We start from the raw sequence: 21510 nt of genomic DNA, 5'->3' as shown, positions 1-21510 counted from the left end.
AGACCATCATTCAAAACCAATAAAAACCATAAGTTAAACTTGTGCTGTTTTCCAATACTCATAAAGTGACTTGTGCATTCCAGTAAGGTACATTATCAGAGGTCATTTGGGAGTGTTAAGGAGCCTAATCATGGCAGGGTACATACTATTACAGAAACGGGATGTTTTACCCCGAAAGTAACTGACAGAGTCAGCACAGAGGACATGTAGGATGGGTTCAGGAGTTCCTCAAAGTGCTCTTTCCACTGCCCGACAATATCCCCAGTTTGGGTCAGCAGTTCTCCTCTCCAGCTGTACACAGCCTGAGGCAAGCCCTGCTTCCCTTTCCTGAGTCACCGAACGGTTTGCCAGAACTTCCTTGAAGCCAACCTAAAGTCCTTCTCCATGGCCTCCCCGAACTCCTCCCACACCCGGGTTTTTGCTTCAGCAACTGCCAAAGCCACAGCCCTTCTGGTCTCCCAGTACCTGACTGCTGCCTCAAGGGACCCCTGGGCCATCCAAGCCCGAAAGGCCTCTTTCTTCAGCTTGATGGCTTTCTTCACCACCAGTGTCCACCAGCAGGTTCTTTGGTTACAGCCATGACAGGCAACAATGACCTTTCAGCCACAGCTCCTACCAGCTGCCTCTACCATGTAGGCTTGAACACAGTCCATTTGGATTCCATGTCCTCAACCTCCCCTAGGATGCATGAAAAGCTCCTCCGGAGGTGGGAATTTAAGACCTCATGAACAGAGGACTCTGCCAGACATTCCCAGTTCGCCCTCACTACATGCTTGGGTTTGCAAGGTCTGTCCAGCAGCCTCCCCCGCCATCTGATCCAACTCACCACCAGGTGGTGATCAGTTGACAGCTCTGTTCCTCTCTTCACCTGAGTGTCCAAGACATATGGCTGCAGATCTGATGATATAACCACAAAGTGGATCATTGATCTTTGGCCTAAGGTGTTCTGGTACCAGGTACACTTATGAACCACATGGTGTTTATTATGGCCAATCCATGACAAACACAGAAGTCCAACAACAAAACACCACTCAGGTTTAGATCAGGCAGGCTGTTTCTCCCAATCACCCCCTCCAGGTTTCTCCATCACTGCCCATGTGAGCGTTGAAGTCCCCCAGGAGTCCCCAGTTGGCACCCTTCCAGGACACCACCCAGTGACTCCAAGAAGTCTGGCTGTGCCAAAGCCTTGCGGCTTTCCGGTGGTGGCGTGGGTCCTTGGCATAGAGTCCATGGAGCTCAAGCTTGTCATCCTCAGCATCTGCAAGGTTGCCTGAGCAGAGAGGGAGACAGCATGTGAGATTCATACATGGATGTACTCTGACTAACCTCTGAGCGTTGTGGTGCCTTTTTATACTCCCCTGGCTGCTCGAGGAGAGTGAATTAAGGTGCCAATTATTCCACTCCAGCTGCATGTGATCATTGCACTCTGCCCCATAGTCACACTCTTCTGGGCTGTCCAAAACAATGGTGCTGAAGCACCACTGTTTCTTCAGCACCACGGGAGCAGTTGTCCAAGGAGCAGCACACTGCTTTGGTGGTGATTTCCTGAGTCCGCTGTTACATTTCCCCCATAAGCTCTGAACCTACTGTCCTCCTAATCTCGGCCCAGAAGCTGTAGCTCCTAGAAAGGCCATTGGTGTTCCCATACTGGGTTCTGGCTCTATGTTGGACCTCATCTCATCTCATTATCTCTAGCCGCTTTATCCTTCTACAGGGTCGCAGGCAAGCTGGAGCCTATCCCAGCTGACTACGGGCGAAAGGCGGGGTACACCCTGGACAAGTCGCCAGGTCATCACAGGGCTGACACATAGACACAGACAACCATTCACACTCACATTCACACCTACGCTCAATTTAGAGTCACCAGTTAACCTAACCTGCATGTCTTTGGACTGTGGGGGAAACCGGAGCACCCGGAGGAAACCCACGCGGACACGGGGAGAACATGCAAACTCCGCACAGAAAGGCCCTCGCCGGCCACGGGGCTCGAAGCCGGACCTTCTTGCTGTGAGGCGACAGCGCTAACCACTACACCACCATGCCGCCCTATGTTGGACCTGAATAGAGAAATCCTAGAGAGACAAGAACCAAAGAGTAACATGAGCATTTGTGTCTTTAGCATCTGCCATCCACTAGAGTGGGCATGGTCAGTGACCAGAGTAAAATGATGACCAGATAGTACTTTAGCTCGGTTACCACCCACTTGATAGCCAAAACTTCTCTTTCCACAACCACCTAGTTCTTCTTGGTGGGGAGTAGCTCTTAGCTAATATACAGTATGGGGTGCTCTTCACCCTCTATGACCTCTGAGAGCATGGCACCCAGGCCCATCTCCAAGGCATCCATCTGGACGATGAAGGGGATGTCAAAGTCTGAGTTTCAGAGGATGGGATGGTGTTGAGGGCCTTCTTCAGGGACTGGAATGCCTGCTCTGTTTGTTCAGTCCACCTTATCCTGTCCAGCTCCCCCTTCTTGGTTAGGTCTGAGATGAGAGAGGCTTGAGAGGAAAAGATAGGCATGGATCTATGGTAATAGCCAGTTAGCCCGAAAAAAGCACATACTTGGTGCTTGGAGGTGGGCTGAGGTAATTCTGCATGGCCTCTATCTTCTTCTCTTGGGGCTTCAGTAAGCTTGGCCGATGTGGTAACCCAGGCACTGTGCCTTGGTCAGCCCCAGATGGCACTTTCAGTGGTGTGCAGTAAGCCCAGTCTTTTGTAGCTCCCCCAGGACACATTTGAGATGGTGCAGATGGTCAGCTCAGGCGGTCGAATGGATGATGACATCGTCCAGGTGGACACTGGCACAGTCCTAATGGGGGTGTAGGATGATGCCCATGAGATGCTGGAATGTTGTGGGCACCCCATGGAGGCCGAAGAGAAGGACCCGATACTGCCAGTGACCTGATGTGTTTGTGAAAGTAGTTTTTGGATGGGCCTGGGGTGTCAAGTTCATCTGCCTGTAGCCCTTGGTGAGGTCAAGGTTTGAGATGAAGCAGGTCCTCCCTAGCCTGTCAGCCAGGTCATCCAACCCTAGGAAGGGAGAAGCTATCCAAGTCTGAGACCTTGTTGAGCTTCCTGAAGTCATTGCAAAGCCTCAGACTTCTGTCAGGCTTTGGCACTGCCATGATGGGGCTTGACCAGGGGCTGGTGGATTCATTGATGATGTCAACATGTAGCATTCAAGCCACTTCTTCCTCAATCACATGACAGCAAGCCTCTGGGATGTGATAGGGGCATTGCCAGATGACCACCCTGGGGAGGGAGCATTTATGTTGCACTGGATCAAATGGGTCTGCCCTGGTTCTGCTGCAAAGACAGCTGAGATTTCCCCCAGTTCTTGGCACTGGCATCCAGAGAGGTCTTCTGCCTGTTGGACCAGGGTATGGCCCGGGGATTCTGTGGAGATAAGGTCTGGTGCTGAGAGCAGTGGTACATGTTTGAACCAGCAGTTTAGGAAATTTACATGGCAAGTTTGGCCATTTTTGTTTTGCTTACCTGGCTGTTGCAGGTTGTAGTTCACTGGCCCCACTTGCTCAACCACAGTGAACTGACCCTGCCACCATGTCAGGAACTTACATTTGGTGGTGGGGATGAGGAGGAGGATGCAATCACTAGGCTGGACCTCTTGGGGCTGGGCAGAGCAGTTGTAGAGGTGGTTCTGCTCAGCCTGGGTGGCAAGCATGTGCTGGTGCACAATGGGGGCCACCTTCTTTATGCTCTCCTGCATCGCCATTATGTGCTTGATGGTGGTGCAAAACAGTAAAGGCTGCTTCTCCCAGGCCTCCTTAGCCATGCCCAGGAGGCCTTCTCCCAAATAAGAGCTCAAAGGGAATGACGCCAGTTGAAGCCTGAGCAAACAAGACATACAGGAGAAGGAGATCCCAGTTCTGGCCATCTTTGTCCATCACCCACTGCAGCATCCTCTTCAGGGTCTGGTTGAACCTCTCAAGGACTGGGGAAGGGGACAGCCTCAGAGTCATGGGTGGCGTAGTCCACAACAAGAAGAATGTGTTCGTGAACCCAGGCCAACTTAAGAAGGGGACCCACCAGATCCATGCCCACTCTCTCAAAGGGAAAGCTGATGATAGGCAGAGGCATGAGTGGGGCAGGTTTCTTTGGGGCAGTACACTGGCAGCGGGAGCAGTGCTGGCGGAAGTTCTTAACTTTAGCATTCATCCCAGCCAGAAAAAGCAATCCCTGATCTTCTCCAAGGTACTCTAGCCTGCATGGCAGCCGCTCAGGGGCTTGGAGTGGGCCAAATGTGTGATGAGGTCCACCTTGGATCAGGGGACGACCAGCAGGTCTACCTCTTGGCTTCATCATTTGGTATGTCAGTATAGGAGGCCCCAGCAGACTGAGAAGTAGGACTGAGGAAAAGCCTTCCCTGGCTGTTGGTCCTTCCCTTCCACTCAGTGTACCTTTCCCCAGCAGTGTTTCAGCCACTTGTCTTGTTTTTGCTCCTGCCTGAAGTTTCCCTCATGTGTCACCTGCTTAAACACACATGAGAGTGGGTTACAGGTAGTGTTTGACTCACCTTAAGCAGTGCACTCCTCTGCCTCCTTGCTTTCCCCAGCCAGGCACATGTCTTGGAGAGGCAGGGTGTGGTCCACTGGCCTCAGAGCCAGGTAATGGTACCACTACGCCATGCATCCACAGGCAGGATTGAAGGCCGGACCAGCATGATGGTGTTGCCCAAATCCAGAACAGCTTCCACTGGCTGGCCCTCTACCCAGAGGGGCACTTTGTAGATGAGGGCTGGTAGGTGAATGGACAACATAGCCAGCAAGCCATGGCTTCAAGTTGGGGTGGAGGGAATGTTGCTCAGGTTGGGTGGGCATGGGCTTGTCACTGGGTGAAGCCAGGCGCAGGGTGTGTGGGGGCACATTCAGGCCCCTGTGTTGGCCTGGGTGGGGGAGAGGGAGTGTGCAAACTTGCCTGGGAAGATATGCACTCTACTGAATGGCCTTCTAATTACATATTTCTTTTACTAAATTGTATCAGATAATACCCAGTAGACTTATCACCCTTTGTGGTGAGGGTGAGAATGTGGGGGGCATTATCTCCACCAATCCACACATCAGTATCAAAATCAAACCTAGGGTAAAATCTTGACCCTAGGATAATACTAAAGGTATACACTAAATTTAATTAAAATCCATTCACTACTTTGAGTTACGCTGGGAAAAGACAAAAAAAAAATAATCCTGGACTCGCATCACACATCTGGATCCTGGATCCACACATATATCTGGATTTGTGACAAAATCTAATTAATTGTTGGTTAGCCCATGGCTCACCTTTTGTCAAAATTACATCAAAATCCATTCACTACTTTTTGAGTCATGTTGGGAACAGGCAGGCAAACAAACAAACAAACAAAGGCAAAAACATAACCTTCTCCAACAAAATTGGTGGAGGTAATAAGATTCTAGGGGTGGCACGGTGGTGTAGTGGTTAGCGCTGTCGCCTCACAGCAAGAAGGTCCTGGGTTCGAGCCCCGGGGCCGGCGAGGGCCTTTCTGTGTGGAGTTTGCATGTTCTCCCCGTGTCCGCGTGGGTTTCCTCCGGGTGCTCCGGTTTCCCCCACAGTCCAAAGACATGCAGGTTAGGTTAACTGGTGACTCTAAAATCGACCGTAGGTGTGAATGTGAGTGTGAATGGTTGTCTGTGTCTATGTGTCAGCCCTGTGATGACCTGGCGACTTGTCCAGGGTGTACCCTGCCTTTCGCCCGTAGTCAGCTGGGACAGGCTCCAGCTTGCCTGCGACCCTGTAGAAGGGTAAAGCGGCTAGAGATAATGAGATGAGATGAATAAGATTCTAAAATCTTTTAATCACAGCATACTTTAAATCCATTCTTACAAAAGCTAATTCCTACATCTTCAGATGGTAATTAAATACAGCTTAAGTTATATAAGTGACTAGTTAATTACTTTTATTATTTAGTACAAATAGAACAGATAACTGTTATATACAATTTTCTATCTGTTCAACAAAAGATACATTCTAAATTCATTCTAAATTAAAAAATCATACATATTAAAGTTTCAAACTGAAAATGGCCTAATGGTTAGAGAAGCAGTGTTGGGACCAAAAGGTCACCGATTCGATTCCCTGGACCAGCAGGAATGCCAGAAGTGCCCTTGAGCAAGGCACCTAACCCCCAACTGCTCCCCAGGCTGCTCTAGGCATGTTTTACATGGCTCTGGATAAGACCATCTGATAAATGCCTGTAATAAAATGTAAAATGGTGGTTTTCATGCAACCAATTTTTTGGTAAAGAAAATACTTTTTTTTTTCTTCTCATAGTTATCACAGTGGATTTATGGCATTGTGGAACTGAACTTTTCATATTATTCCTCTTGTAACTGCTGAAAGAAATACACCAATAGATTTCACACAGTGTTTTATTACAAAAGGAATGTGGTTATCTTTCTTTCATACTAGCCTATAGTAGTGAGCCTCTACTGTGGTGTCCAGTTGTATTTGGCACAGGATTTAAATTTAAATATTGAAACAATATTCAGGATATTTATTGGAGCCATTGAGCTTTTTTATTGCTGAAATTTCTATTGACAGAACATATTACATCCATTTCAGCATGATTTTATAAAAGGAATTATATATTCCTGAATCTTTTTTTTGTTGTTGTTGAGGTTTGAATTAAACCTATTTAATTAAAGTGACCAGTCAAACACACCAATAACTCATCTCATCTCATTATCTCTAGCCGCTTTATCCTTCTACAGGGTCGCAGGCAAGCTGGAGTCTATCCCAGCTGACTACGGGCGAAAGGCGGGGTACACCCTGGACAAGTCGCCAGGTCATCACAGGGCTGACACATAGACACAGACAACCATTCCCACTCACATTCACACCTACGGTCAATTTAGAGTCACCAATTAGCCTAACCTGCATGTCTTTGGACTGTGGGGGAAACCGGAGCACCCGGAGGAAACCCACGCGGACACAGGGAGAACATGCAAACTCCACACAGAAAGGCCCTCGCCGGCCCCGGGGCTCGAACCCAGGACCTTCCTGCTCTGAGGCGACAGCGCTAACCACTACACCACCGTGCCGCCCACACCAATAACTATAGGAACTCAATCATAAAAATAACTTAAATAATGGTGGGCTGTAATATACACCACTGCAACTAAATTTTAACAAATCTGAAAGACAAAAAAAAAAAAAAGGAACAACAACAAAAAAACCTTATGGAGCTCACCTTGAGAACAACTGTTCTTTCACATATTCATATCATTTGTATCAAAGAAATATCTGACAATAAGTCATGACTAAAATTACATACTGCACACTTTAAAAAGTACACATTCCTTGCAAACATGAGTGTAAAAAATACAGAAATGTTATACAAGTGAAAATATGAGTAAATATGGAATATCATTTCAAAATCTTACTCAGATAAGAGTAGGATACACCTCAATAGTATCCATACTTAAATGTCCTCATGTAAAAATGTAAACAGTTTTAACTGTAATTAGAAATCAAGATCATTTTCTTCCAAATAATCCCCCTTTACAAATTTGTAACATCTGAAAAGTTACAAAGATTTGGGTTAGGGTTGGGGATGTGATTATTTGTACCAGTATATACCAGTCCCCCCAGGATTTCGCGGGCCTTTTTTGCGATTGTTGCGGGCTAAAATGTCTGATGTTGCGGGGGGTGGGGTGTTCCAAAAAATTGGGATGAAAGTTGCAGTGTTTTTTAGGTTTTTATTGCGATCACATTGCGGGAGGAAGTTAAAGTTGCGAGAAATTGTTGCGATTTTCTCTTTTTGTGATTAAAATTGAGTGATATGTTAAATATTAAGTTATTACTGAAAAACTATTGATTAAAAAAACAGACACTGAGAAATGGTCCTATAAAAAACTGCAGTGTCGGTGGATGGTCTCCTATAGTTAGTAATGTTCTGCAAGCTTCTCCACACTGACATCGGATCGTTTGCGGAAAGGCTGTTTTTAATCTTATCAGCATAGTTCCTCTTAGCTGCTTTCACCTCCATTGTCAGTGTGTTTCTGGTCTGATTATACAGAACTCTGTCTCCACTTTTGTAGGCCTCTTCTTTGTTCTGACGAAGTTGCCTGAGTTTTGCAGTGAACCAGGGTTTATTGCTGTATATGCGGAAGGTTTTGGTAGGCACACACACATCCTCACAAAAACTGATGTAAGATGTCACAGTATCAGTCAGTTCATGCAGGTCCGAGGCTGCAGCCTCAAAAACACTCCAATCAGTGCAGTCGAAGCAGGCTTGTAGTTCCATTTTGGCCTCATTGGACCATCTCCTTACCGTCTTAACTACAGGCTTAGAAGATTTCAGCTTCTGCCTGTAGGACGGGATAAGATGAACCATACAGTGATCAGATAGTCCCAAGGCTGCACAGGGGACAGAGTGGTATGAGTCATTTAAAACAGTGTAACAATGGTCCAGAGTGTTAGAGTCCCTGGTGGGACACTTAATGTGCTGTTTATATTTTGGCAGTTCATGGCTGAGGTTTGCTCTGTTAAAGTCCCCCAAAACAATGAGCAGAGAGTCCGGGTGTTTTTTCTCCACATTGTTTATCTGGTCAGCCAGGTGCTGTAACGCCTCATTAATACACGCCTGAGGATGGATGTAAACTCCAACCAGAATAAACGAGGAAAACTCTTGCGGGGCATAAAACGGTTTGCAGTTTATGAATAATGACTCCAGATGAGGACTGCACGATTTGTTTAGAACTGTGACGTCAGTACACCAACGTTCGGTAATATAAAAGCAGATTCCGCCTCCCCTCGTTTTCCCCGCGAGCTCCGTTTCGCGGTCCGCTCGGTGCAGGTGAAATCCAGGCAGGTGGAGAGAAGTGTCCGGGATGTGCTCACCGAGCCAGGTTTCGGTGAAGCACAAGGCAGCAGATCTGTTAAAATCCGTGTTAATTGAGTTGAGAAACAGCAGTTCGTCCATCTTGTTGGCCAGAGAGCGGACGTTAGCCAGGTGAATAGACGGGAGCACAGTGCGAAAACCCCACTGCCTCAGTCTGACGAGCACGCCGGCTCGCTTCCCCCGGTGTCTCCGGCGTCCTTGACGTAATCCATAGAGAGCTGCTGCTCCTCCAACAAGTAGCTCATATTGTTAAGCAGGATAGTCTATCAGTCATAAAACCTGATGCACTGCAGTTCCATAAGCCATGATCTGCAGATGTCTGCAAATGGCAACGACACCTATTTTTATGTTGTCTTGGACAGCTATGTGCTCTAGGCCTTATTTTTTTTCTTTTCAGACAAATAGACAACCACCACGTGTGCAAATAGGGGCTCCAATGTGTCCAATTTGCGTCAAGTGTAACTAATATACTTGAATATGGCATGCCTTGTACGGCTAGGCCTATACTCTAAATTCAGTTAAATTTTTCTGTAAAATGGTGCATTTCTGCCACAAATAAAAGAAATGTGCTGATGTCTGAAATGATTTATTGAAATTCAACACTACTTTGTTGTACATCATAACACTTTCAGTTAATTTTCAACTCCCAGGGGGGTGCGGTTAATGTGCATTTAACACTAGCCAAGTATAAAATTCAACACCAGCCCAGTGTGCATGTGGATAAGATTTATCACTACAGTAGTTATTCTACACCTAAAGGAGTGAAAAATTCCAACATTATTAGTGAACATTTTTTACTCTTATAAAGTGTTGAGCTACACCAGTACAGTGTAAAATTGCAACATTGTTGTAGTGTTTCATTGGAAGTGGGTGTTCAGTGTTGGTGTTCACATCTTACACTCTTAGTATTAGTGGAGTAATACTGTTATAGTGTTATATTTTCAACACTTTGGAAACTGTTAATTTAACACTTTGCTGGTGGTTTCCATATAAACTCTTTCAAAGTGTTAAAATAAACTCCAAGGGTATTAATGTTATTTCGAATCTGCTGTGTGTCAGCATGGGCCCTGGCAAACTCTAGGCAGGCTTTTTTGTGTCTGGGCTTTAGGAGAGGCTTCTTTCGTGGACAGTATCCACGCATGCCATTCCTCTGCAGTGTACGCTGTATTGTGTCACGGGAAATACCCCAGTTTGGCTTTCTACTTCTTTAGATAACTACAGTGAACTTGCATGCCGCTTTTCTTCATCCCTTCTCATCAGAAGACGCTCCTGTCGAGGTGTTAACTTCCGTGGACGACCTGGACGTCTCGGTGAGATGGTTGGAGTTCCATGTTTCTTAAATTTTTGTACCACTTTTGCTACAGTATTCTGACTGATAAGTAAAGCTTTGCTGATCTTCTTGTAGCCTTCACCTTTGTGGTGTAAAGAAATTATTTTCTTTGGGGAATTCTGAAGAGACAAGTTGAGCATCACTCACCATCCAGTCACTAAAAGAGGTCATTGTTGAAGAATGGAAAAAGATTGATGTTGCAAAATGTCGCCAACTTGTTCATTCCATGCCTAGAAGACTCGGTGCTGTCATTAAAAATCATGGAGGCCATACAAAGTACTAGATGTAGTAGTTTTTGTTGTGGGGTGTACTCATTTTTGCACCACCCTAATTTGAGTAAAACTGAAAAAAAAAAAAAAAAAAAAGTGTAATCCAGGTTATATTATTAACCTTACTGTCACGTTATAAGTTAAACAGATGTTCTATTAAACTTGATCTTGTCAACGTTTTGGAAATTGTGTTCATTGAGATATTGTTTAAAATGTTACTTTTCAAAGGGGGTGGACTCATTTATGCTGAGCACTGTGTGTATATATAAAAAAAATACAGGGCTCTCAAGTTTTGAAGAAAGACAAGAGTGACAGCCTGCCCCCGGCCCCCATAAGGGGGTGTTTCATAAATATTAGTTTTGTTGTTATTAATTGATCAAACTTGTGGAACAAAAGACTTGACACATGGCACAATTTAACCAAATACAAAGTATTTATTCAAATTTTCTGTGCATCTTCACAACAAAAATAACAGTTAACTCTACTTTCCCCTCACTTTTGATGTAGGTATATAACACTGGTGTGTGTGCACGCGCGTGTGAGAGAAAGAGAGAATAGATAAAGATTATGACTGGTGTTTTTTATTGTATGTGTTGGTTGCCTTTTTGGACTCATCATTTTTGGTGTAGGCTCCCATTTAAAACAGTTTCAAGTCAAGTCTATTGTCAAATATGCTATACATGCTCGACCTACAGCACAGATGAAATATCAGTCCTCTCTGACCCACGGTGCAAACGGGCAATGCAATAAATAAAAATAGAATTGAAAAAAAAACCAAACAATATAAACAGTATAAACACTAGATAGGAACTAGACAGACTAAACACTCAGACAAAATACAGTATAAACACTCTAGATATTAACTAGACGTAGACTAAACACACACACACAATTTGGTTCAAATAACCAAACAGTCAAGGGCACTTGAGGTATAGCAGGTAAACATGAAATAAGCAGTATAAACAAACTAGCAGCTGTTAAGATGAGGTAGTGCGGAATAGTGCAAATGAGCGAGGTAAAGTGAGATGTGCGGTCCCTGAGTTCAGTGTGTTAATGAACGATGAGATGTATGTATGTATGCATGCATGTTGGGGGGGGACTGTGAGGATGACATGTCAGATGCTGAAGGGGGGTGTGCGAGCAGAATCTGTGGCAGGGGGCAGAGGGGGGAGGAGGAGGAGGAGCAGAACAGGCAGGGAGTTGAGCCTCCTGACTGCCTGGTGAAAGAAACTGTTCTTGAGCCTGCTGGTTTTGGCCCGGAGACTCCGCAGTCTCCTCCCCGACGGCAGGAGGCTGAAGAGGCTGTGAGATGGGTGGGTGGGGTCACCTGCAATCCTGATGGCTTTGTGGGTGAGGCGGGAGTTATAAATATCCATTAGAGAAGGGAGAGAGACACCAATGATCCTCTCAGCTGCTCTCACGATGCGCTGCAGAGACTTGCAGCAGGACACGGTGCAGGCGCCGTACCACATGGTGATGCAGCTGGTCAGGATGTTCTCGATGGTGCCTCTGTAGAATGTGTGCATGATGGGGGCCGTGGCTCTTGCTCTCCTCAGTTTGCGGAGGAAGTACAAACGCTGTTGGGCTTTTTTGGTCAGTGATGCGGTGTTGTTGCTCCAGGACAGGTCTTCAGAGATGTGCACACCCAGAAACTTGGTGCTGCTCACCCTCTCCACTGCAGCACCGTCGATAGATAGTGGAGCATGCTGGGTGTGCTCTCTCCTCAAGTCCACAACAATCTCCTTCGTCTTCTCCACGTTCAGATGGAGATTGTTGTCCTTGCACCACATGGCCAAGCGGCTCACCTCACTCCTGTAGATCGTCTCATCGCCATTGTTGATGAGACCCACCACAGTCGTGTCATCCGCAAACTTAATGAAGAGATTTGAGCTGGATGTTGGTGTGCAGTCGTGGGTCAGCAGAGTGAAGAGGAGGGGGCTTAGCACACATCCTTGGGGGGCCCCCGCGTTCAGTGTGATGGTGCTGGAGGAGTTGCTGCCGACCCGTACAGTCTGTGGTCTCCCCGTCAGGAAGTCCAGCAGCCAGTTGCACAGGGAGGTGTTGAGTCCCAGCTGGTCCAGTTTGTGAATGAGCTGCTGAGGAATGATTGTGTTGAATGCTGAGCTAAAGTCTATGAACAGCATTCTGACATACGAGTCTTTTGTCTCCAGGTGGGTGAGGGCTGAGTGGAGATGGCGTCATCAGTCAAACTGATATGCAAACTGGAAAGGATCCGGGGGGGGGGGGGGGGGGGGGCAGACTTGATATGCTGCATGACTAGCTGCTCAAAGCACTTCATGAGGATGGGAGTGAGTGCGACAGTTTGGCTCTAACCCAGCCATTTTGAGGGTCATAATGGAGGACAATGTCCCATCTAAAGTCAAGCTGTTGCATGTCGCTGTTTTGTTTAGCAGGACCATTGAAAACACCCTCGGCATTTGAACGCGGCAGAACTAAAACCAAAGTCGCAATCTTTGACAGCCTTCAAAATTGGTTCAAGCCAGTCACCTTTGAAAAAAGGAACCAAGGGCCTCTATTACTCAAATGTTTTCCTTTTATCGTAATTAATAATGAGCAAGTCATGTTGTGCGCAAAATATTTCTTACCTTGTTCTTTGTTGAGGACGTTTTCCCCCAAAACTCCTCAACATCAAATGATGTTGGGTCCTCAGGCATGGCAATGTCCATCAGCTGGTAGTCCATGAACTCCTCACTTATTTGGTCCTGCTCTTTGGGGTCGTGATAAGGAAGGAGTCCCTGAAATCTGTGTGTACAAGACTGATTAGAATACAGTGAGAGACAGATTTGTTTTGTGATCATGACCATTAAACTTAAAAATAGTATGCGAAAACCCTTGCCTGTCCACAAAGTACAAGGCATCTTCAACCCCACACTCTGCTCTCAGCTGCACATTAACAAATCTTGCGTGTTTCAGGAGAGGATCTGTCAGTGGTAGTTTAGCCATGGCATACTCCACAGCTCTGACTAGGAATGCTAGTGCTGCCTGCTGGAATTCTTTGGCCTCCTGGGATGTGACGTCTCCAGCCTCAAGAAGTCTGTTGAGCGTGGCTCTGGTGGTGAATCCCACATTGAGTTTTTCTCCTATCAGAGAGACAGAAGACGTACAGAAAGCAAGTCAAATACACAGGCATCTGATCAGATATCCCTGGGTTTAATTGATACTTTTAAATAAATCCATAGAAAAGGTGTATTTCTCGTCAATAAGCATAGATTACAAGTTTATCTCCATATGTGACTTCAAAACATTACCTGGCAGTTGGTGCTGTGGGTCCATGTGGGGGATATCATGGACTTCTCCCTCTCGTAGCGCTGCTGGTGTCATGAACCTCGAACAGAGTTTCTTGATGAATTTCTTCATCTGCAAAATTTAATGTCATAAAAGATTCCAATGCATTATCAATGCAATTGCTACTCAGTTCAATGTCTATGAGTAGATTTAAGTTTAGATAATTAAGTTATTTTTTCCACTCTGTGCAAGTAATTTATCAAGGGAGTAGCTACTGTACTGAATCAACAAATAGGTCAATTTTGATAACTTTAGATAGTCTTTTTTTGACAAAGTCACAACCTAAATTTCATAGCGGTGTTGCACTTGAAAGGAGACATCAAAATAGCCTAACCCTCCCATTTACCTCTTCATACAGCTGGAATATAGATGCCTTTTCTCTCTGGAGAAGGAGGTTCAGTGTAGAGAACACGGGCAACGTGGCCTGAAGGAACAGGAGGTAGACTTCCATCAAGGGATTGGAAAATGCCTCCGCCAGCCTTCTGAATCTTGGTTGTTTCTCATCTGCAAATAGACTGTTCGTATTGGGTGTCTCATATAACCATTCTGTACCAGTGTCAATATGATGCGTGACTTACTCGCAGATTTGAAGTAGCTGGTGAGTGGGCCATACCGCTGCAGAATGTGGGTGATGCACATCTCCAAACTCAGCCACCTCACAGAAATGTGAGGCAGCATTTCCATGTACTCACTGCCATGGAGCTCACAAAATTCTGATAAAATATGTAAGAAAAATAAAATTACTTTTCCTCACTTTTGGTGTACAAGACTGGAGCTAATTGAATTACAAGCCTTTCAAGTAACCTTTATGGTTTGTGCTGCCCTTAAACCAGTATCCAATATCCACTACAAGGTCCTCAGTGTCAAATCCAGAGATCTGCAGAACATGACATGAGTGCATAGATGTATTAGCAAATTATTTATTTAGCTTAACAGAGATTTAATGCAAAAGCAAGCATGTTGGAACTTACTTCCAAAAACCTCTGCCCTGCGTGTTTGGCAGTGTTGTGTATTATGTGGCAGGGGCATCCATGCATGTAAATGCTTGGATTTTCCAGAAGCATTTTTGCTCCAATTAAATTTTTGGCACCAACATTAACCAGGGCATTGTCCACTGACAGGCCGACACAATTTCCCCATGGTATCTGATGCTCTTTCAGGACATCGTTGATTTTTTTTTTTATAAATTACATCAGCTGTGCCACAGCTTCTACCACTTGTGGTGCACATATCAAAAAATCTGTGCACCACTTTTGTGGTGTCAAATACCCTTACAGTTAAGGGGTTCATTTTCTCTCGTCCTGTAACAATAAGGTACGTAGCTAACTCTGCAAGCATGTACTGCATGTGCAGACATGCCAACCCTGTAGGATAGCAAACTGTAATGGTTGTTTTGAGATATTTGTCCATGTCTGCCAATGGCAGACATAATGCACGCAGAGCGTGCATGGGGGGGTTCCAAAGGGGGGTGCGCCCCCCTTTGGGCTCGGAAAATTTTATAAAATGCATTCAGAAATGGTGACCTCTGGTGGCTTTTTACAGTGAAAATAAAGGGCAATCAGTACCATTTGAATACTTATAATATTCTCATCTCATTATCTCTAGCCGCTTTATCCTGTTCTACAGGGTCGCAGGCAAGCTGGAGCCTATCCCAGCTGACTACGGGCGAAAGGCGGGGTACACCCTGGACAAGTCGCCAGGTCATACTTATAATATTAAATCATATAACTTCAGTTATTCTGTCAAACTTCAAAAATATTTGCAAATGAACATAGCTTTTTTAGAATATATATTCTGAAAAGAAATCAAATGATTAATAACTGAGAAAACTTTATTCTGTAACTTCAAGCAACAAGAAGTGTTTTCTCTCAAAAATGACAAATTACAATATAAAAATATCAGCAATTAACAAAACATTGGTTCAAACACAGTACATCTATTCCAGTTCTACGTGAATTTGATAGACAGGATCCCCATCATAACATTCTTCAGACCTTGATTAGCTAAAAAGCATGCAAACCTACTGTAAAACTTTCCACATTCATATTATATATATATATATATATATATATATATATATATATATATATATATATATATATATATATATATGGTGATAGATGTGGTGGTGATAGATGTGGCGATCCCAGCTGACGCCAACATCAAGAAGAAGGAACATGAGAAACTTGAGAAGTATCAAGGGTTGAAAGAACAGCTGGAACGGATGTGGAAGGTCAAGGGTTGCGTAGTCCCCGTGGTAGTGGGGGCACTTGGGGCAGTAACCCCCAAACTGGGAGAGTGGCTCCAGCAAATCCCAGGGACAACATCTGAAGCCTCAGTCCAGAAGAGTGCAGTACTAGGAACATCGAAGATACTGCGCAGAACCCTCAAACTCCCAGGCCTCTGGTAGAGGACCCGAGCTTGAGGATGACATGGATACCACCCCCCCGCCGGGGGTGAGAAGGAGATTTTTTATATATATATATATATATATATATATATATATATATATATATATATATATATGAAGTAAATTGAAAAATGCTTGAATCTCTGAGTACATATATAAATGAAAATCTAAAGATATACATACTGTAAGTATGAATGGTCATGACTAGAGCATCTTGTATTGCAGTCATTCAACCAAACTAAAATATAAAAACAAGTATTTGAAAAACAAGTATTTGGTATAAACACATACAACTAATCTGACTAGAGACAGCAGATATTGAAAAAGTTTACCTGTACATATACCTTGATTTTGGAAAGCACCAAAAACTGGATACAAGGTACTGTATTCCTCTTTAACCTCCTAAGGCCCAAGCTGTTTTTTTACATGCATTTTTTATTTATCTTTGCTATTTGGGGTTATTAGAACCTGATTAGAATAAAAACTAAGCATCATCTTTTGATAAGATGTACTTTTAGAGAAAAAGTATGTCCACATATGTGGATTCTTGTTCCGAATTTCCATAAAGTGCTGTCCACGCATGTGACCGCTAAGCCCTAGGAGGTTAAATTTTTGGTACATGGTCTTAGTTTTGCCGATCGTTTTTCTTGCTTTTTTCGGCAGCGGGTCAGACGGATCGGCTGAACTGTCAGCCATTTTTTTGCTTCCTCTAAAGTACAAAATGTGCGCGGGGCTCTTATTGGTCGAAATTTGATAAAATTGCTGAGGTTAACCAATCAGAGACCGTGTTTCTAAAGCATTGGCTGACATTCTAGTAATAGCGCCCTCTGCCGGGAGACTGGGAAATCGCAAGTGTGGGAATTCTGGCGGCAAATTTGAAAATATCAATTATGAGCAAAAACCGTAATAATTGACTTCAAAGTCATAATAGTGTAATTGGACCACCGAAACCGTAATGATTACGGGCAAACCGTAATGGTTGGCATGTCTGCATGTGTATTATTTCAGTGTGTGCGATATGAACATGAGGACACAGAACCAGGCAATTTAGCTGTGAGAGGTATACCTGTGTCATTTGAGCCATCTGTGAGCAGTGTAAAGGGATTTTCCCTCATCTTCATCACCAGCTCATTCCTGTAATGTGGTGCAACTGCTTCATTAATGATGCACATCGTTTTTGTGCTGGCACTCTTGAAATTTTGAGCTGTGGGAGGGTCTTTGAAACACTCCCTGTACAAGGGGCTGAAATAGTCAGCCACAGCAAACGGGACATTGTGTTGAACCATTGCTACGGCAACTTTCACCTCAGCTCTCCTTGTCTGCAACATAATCAAAGAGATATAGCTATGCTGAAAACAGATTTGAATGTTAACACTGATTTACCCCATGTCTATGTCCATTAAAATCGACAGATTTCAGTAACAACAAAAATACACAACAGAGTAGTATTCTGTCCACGTCATGGGTGAATGTCTCATGCCATAGAATCGGTTGTATTATTTAGGAAAAATGGTATTCATGAACATTGTAACCAACCTTTTGGATGTAATGTGTTGGGTACCTTGACCTCTTGCACACTCATCTCTGCAGTCACTGGCAAGTAAGTCTTTGGCTGTGCTGGTTGACTTAAGTGCCTGCTGTTTGGCCTGATGCCCCTTGTCACATCCTGCACACCTTGATGGGCACAGGAGTTCTCTTGGCAGCAGATAGAGCACCAGTAATAGGAGCTGGTGCTTCCTACAGTAAATAAATGGCCATTTAGATGTCCATTCATTATTAAAAGAGCTCTTGTAGGTGGCCGCTCCTGGTACCTTTGTCGCTTTTGTTTTGATGGTCTCTTCTACCATCTCCTGCACCGTCTCGTCTCTTCCTCCTCCACCTGCACCGTCTCCTCCTCCACCTGCACCGTCTCCTCCTCCACCTGCACCGTCTCCTCCTCCACCTGCACCGTCTCCTCCTCCACCTGCACCGTCTCCTCCTCCACCTGCACCGTCTCCTCCTCCACCTGCACCGTCTCCTCCTCTAAAGGGCTTACTCTTTTTGCCACATCTGGGCCAGCATCCTCTCTGGGCTTTTTCGGGAGCTTTCCACTCATGGCAAATGAAAGGATGCTTAATTGTTTTTTTCCTGACATCTTAGAAAGACAGCAATAATTAATGCATCTATGAGCAGGATATATAAAATACGACATGATTTTAAAAGTGACCTATTAAATTGACTATGCAATAGGCCTACACTTTAATTTACTTTGTGTCAATAAAATTATTTCCCCTATTTGGAGAGAGAGATGATTATAATGTGAGAATACGTCAGTCATCCTGTGATAACGAAATATGACTAGGCCTAGACTACTTGTTCTGAACAGATCTTGTCAGTGAACAGGCTGTAAAACTGTTGGCTAAGTTAAGGCTACAGACACTCAGCATTGGGAAAAATGTTACCAATTATCTGGGCAACATTCCTAAACAGCAGTGAAGTTGTCATTGTTTGTGTCAAACAAGTTGTGAATCTGTTGTAACATGAACACAGGAGATAACTTACTCTGTGCTTGTAGTGATGCTCGGAGCTCCTGGGTTCTGGCTGGGTCCAGGTCCAAACTGTAAGCTGGTTGGAGCAGAATCACGCGAACGAGCTTTTATCATTGGTTGCTGCGTTACATCTTACCCAGATACTACAATGCTATTTTCTGATTGGCTATTGTGTAGCCCCTTTCTTTTTTGATTGGCTGGTAAGTTACAGGCTCGATTTAGACCGACAGCGGAGACGCGCTTGTTCCATGGTGAGAGCCCGTGAGAAGTGTTGGGTGCAGCGGCAGATTATAAGGTATTTTTCAGCGTGAGAAACACCATGTGTGGCGGGAGAGCGCGACAAAAGACCGAAAAGAGTGACTGTCACGCTCAATGCGGGACACTCGAGAGCCCTGGGTTTGTTTGTTTAATATATTTTTAATTTAGAGCTTTTATTAGTTTGAATGTATTTGTTAGGAGTCTTTGACTCGTCGTATATATCAAAGATGAATAAAGCGATGACTGAAACTCGGGTAGCACCATAATGCTATTTAGCAGATTATGTGGACTAAATTTAATTTAATTTTCTAATCTCACTGTTTTCTGGGTGAGGCTCAAAACTGATCAGTCACCCCTCGTATAGATTTTGTATTTTTTGACTATCATTTTAATACACATCCAGTCCTGCTCAGATATTAATGTTGATAGTTTTTCCCCCCTCAGCATAATTAAATACAATAACTTTCTTAATGCATTGCGTTGATTGGTTTGTTTTGCGCGCGCCCTTTACTCCTTCAGAGGACGAGCGGGAGTTACTATCGCAACATCTTTTCAGATTTCTCCTCAGACTCCTGGCGCAGACTGCATCAAAGAAGGTGAGTGGGATCCATTTTGGATTTTAAATATTTTTCTCTAGAACTCTTTAAATCGTGCACTAGTGGGTGAAAATGGTGTGATTTACCACACACACTAATTTTTTTTGTTGTAAATGTATTTTCCGGCGGCCATGTTTGGGTCAGAGAAATAACTTGCGGCGCTGCAGAGACACCACCGGCTAGGCTATCGCGCTAACGCTTGGCGCCAATATTATCATAACACAACCTGATAAAAACAACAAAAAGCTACGCTAAACAACGGTCAAATATTCCACTCACTAAACGCGTTTCATAAATGAGGAGTTGTGGAGTTCTTCAGGTTATTTGTCGATATTCCCGCGCGAGCTTTGCTAACTAGCTAGCTGGCTAATATCAGCTGAATGTTCTTTCTCCACGTGCTGCCTTTTTTTTTTCTCCCCCCAGGCACCATTTTTGTCCCTGTATGTTCTCGCGCTCACCGCCAGAAAAATAAAGCATTAAAGGGCACATCTTGGGTAAATTCACACTGCACAGCTACTGTGTGATCAACTGACACTGTACACTGATACACATTTTCACTGGAACATTTTTGGAGTTACCCTTTGATCGCACAGCAGGAGTAGAGGAATCACAGAGGCCAACTTTGCCTCCATCATTCTTTATTTTATGCAATACAATGGGGCAATTTGCCTTCCAGTGGTTTTTACCAAAACAATAATTGCAATCTTTTTTAGGATCAAACCTAAAAGGTTTGAAATGCACGGAATTGGTGTTGGAATTAACAGAAGTATTCGTGCTACCACTGCCAGGACGATGGTCCTTGCAAGTGTCAAAACCCAAATTAGCAACACGCGATGGAATTTTGTGAGCGAGCGAGAAATTATCGGCGAGGACAGCATCATCAGATGGTGTCTTAACCTTCTGTTCGTTAAGATAAGTGGCTATACGATCAGGCAGTGTGTTTTTAAACTGCTCCAATACCAAAAGGTCACAAAGCTTTTCAAAAGCATTAACACTTTCGGCTGTAAGCCAACGTTGGAAGTAACTGGTTAAATCCCTGACCCATTCTGCATACGTTTGCTTGTCAGTTTTTTTTTTCCACGAACGAAAACGCTGTCTGTACGCTTCAGGAATCAACTCATAACACTTTAACACAGCCGCTTTAACAGTTTTGTACACCTTTCGTTCCGAAGAAGGTAGAGCCACAAATGCCTGCTGTCCGCGACCAATTAAAGATGTCTGTAACAAAGTTTTCTCCTCAACACTCCAGTGCTGTTCAGATGCAATATTTTCAAACAATGAGAAAAAGACATCTGGGTCACACTTGTTAAACTTAGGTAGGAACTTTACCATATTGGCCAAGCTGTTCGAAGTTGGCGTAGAGCTGCCGAGGTTCCCCTCAGCCGCCAGCTGTAATTTAGCGCGCTCAAACTCGCGTTGCTGCTCTGCATTTTTGAGTTTATGCATCTCCAACTCGTGATCCCTGTCCTTTTCTTGCATTACTAATTTAATTTGCTGCATTTTCAGTTCGTGTTGTAATTTTAACAACTCCACTTGCTGCTCATACGACAGCGAGGTCACCGTCTGAGTGCGCAGCTGGCAAAGTTGGCTTCGCATCAAAGCCCAATTCCCCTTTATGACCGTGCTCCCGCCCCTCGGCAGGCAACACCTGCTTCTTAATCAACATCCCCTGAATAAAAAAAACCAAGTCCTCTTTTAATGCGGTCTTCGGCAACGCCATATCGATTTCACAGTGGTCAGCAACACTATATAATTGATCCTTGGTGAGCATGAGGAACAATGCCGCCAAAGGAGCTTTAAAAAACGCTTCAAGATTACTCATTTTGTTGTAACAAATCCAAGTCACCAATACAATATTCAAACTGGCCACAAATAGGCACCAGTGCGTGCCATCAAACAAATGCTAACCCTGGCTCAAACAAACAAAACACTTCCT

General features: G+C 44.4%; 1 protein-coding gene and 1 long non-coding RNA gene across 2 annotated transcripts; both read right to left on the bottom strand.

The window, feature by feature from the left end:
- Positions 1-3944: 3944 nt before the first annotated feature.
- Positions 3945-14428, bottom strand: LOC132900201 (uncharacterized). Its single transcript, XM_060942231.1, has 6 exons — positions 14361-14428; positions 14129-14286; positions 13746-13854; positions 13334-13577; positions 13083-13239; positions 3945-4463 (listed from the first exon to the last, which is right to left on the bottom strand). Exons 1-6 carry the CDS (start codon positions 14419-14421, stop codon positions 3945-3947), a joined length of 1248 nt encoding a protein of 415 aa, XP_060798214.1. The 5' UTR covers positions 14422-14428.
- Positions 14429-14586: 158 nt separating this feature from the next.
- Positions 14587-18085, bottom strand: LOC132899939 (uncharacterized). Its single transcript, XR_009656735.1, has 4 exons — positions 18004-18085; positions 17729-17929; positions 17259-17511; positions 14587-14659 (listed from the first exon to the last, which is right to left on the bottom strand). It is a non-coding gene; the product is annotated as an uncharacterized LOC132899939 (long non-coding RNA).
- Between the last annotated feature and the right edge of the window lie 3425 nt (positions 18086-21510).

Source organism: Neoarius graeffei, chromosome 16, assembly GCF_027579695.1.
Source record: "Neoarius graeffei isolate fNeoGra1 chromosome 16, fNeoGra1.pri, whole genome shotgun sequence".
Classification (NCBI taxonomy): Eukaryota; Metazoa; Chordata; class Actinopteri; order Siluriformes; family Ariidae; genus Neoarius; species Neoarius graeffei.
Note: the sequence above shows the minus strand (reverse complement) of the source record. Positions and strands in the feature narration are given on the sequence as shown.

Coding starts and splice junctions, on each gene's coding strand:
- LOC132900201 (XM_060942231.1), bottom strand. CDS start 14,421: ATGTGCATCACCCACATTCTGCAGCGGTATGGCCCACTCACCAGCTAC. Junction 14,287..14,360: donor CAGCTACTTCAAATCTGCGA/GTAAGTCACGCA, acceptor GTCTATTTGCAG/ATGAGAAACAACCAAGATTC. Junction 13,240..13,333: donor GCCTTGTACTTTGTGGACAG/GCAAGGGTTTTC, acceptor TTGTACACACAG/ATTTCAGGGACTCCTTCCTT.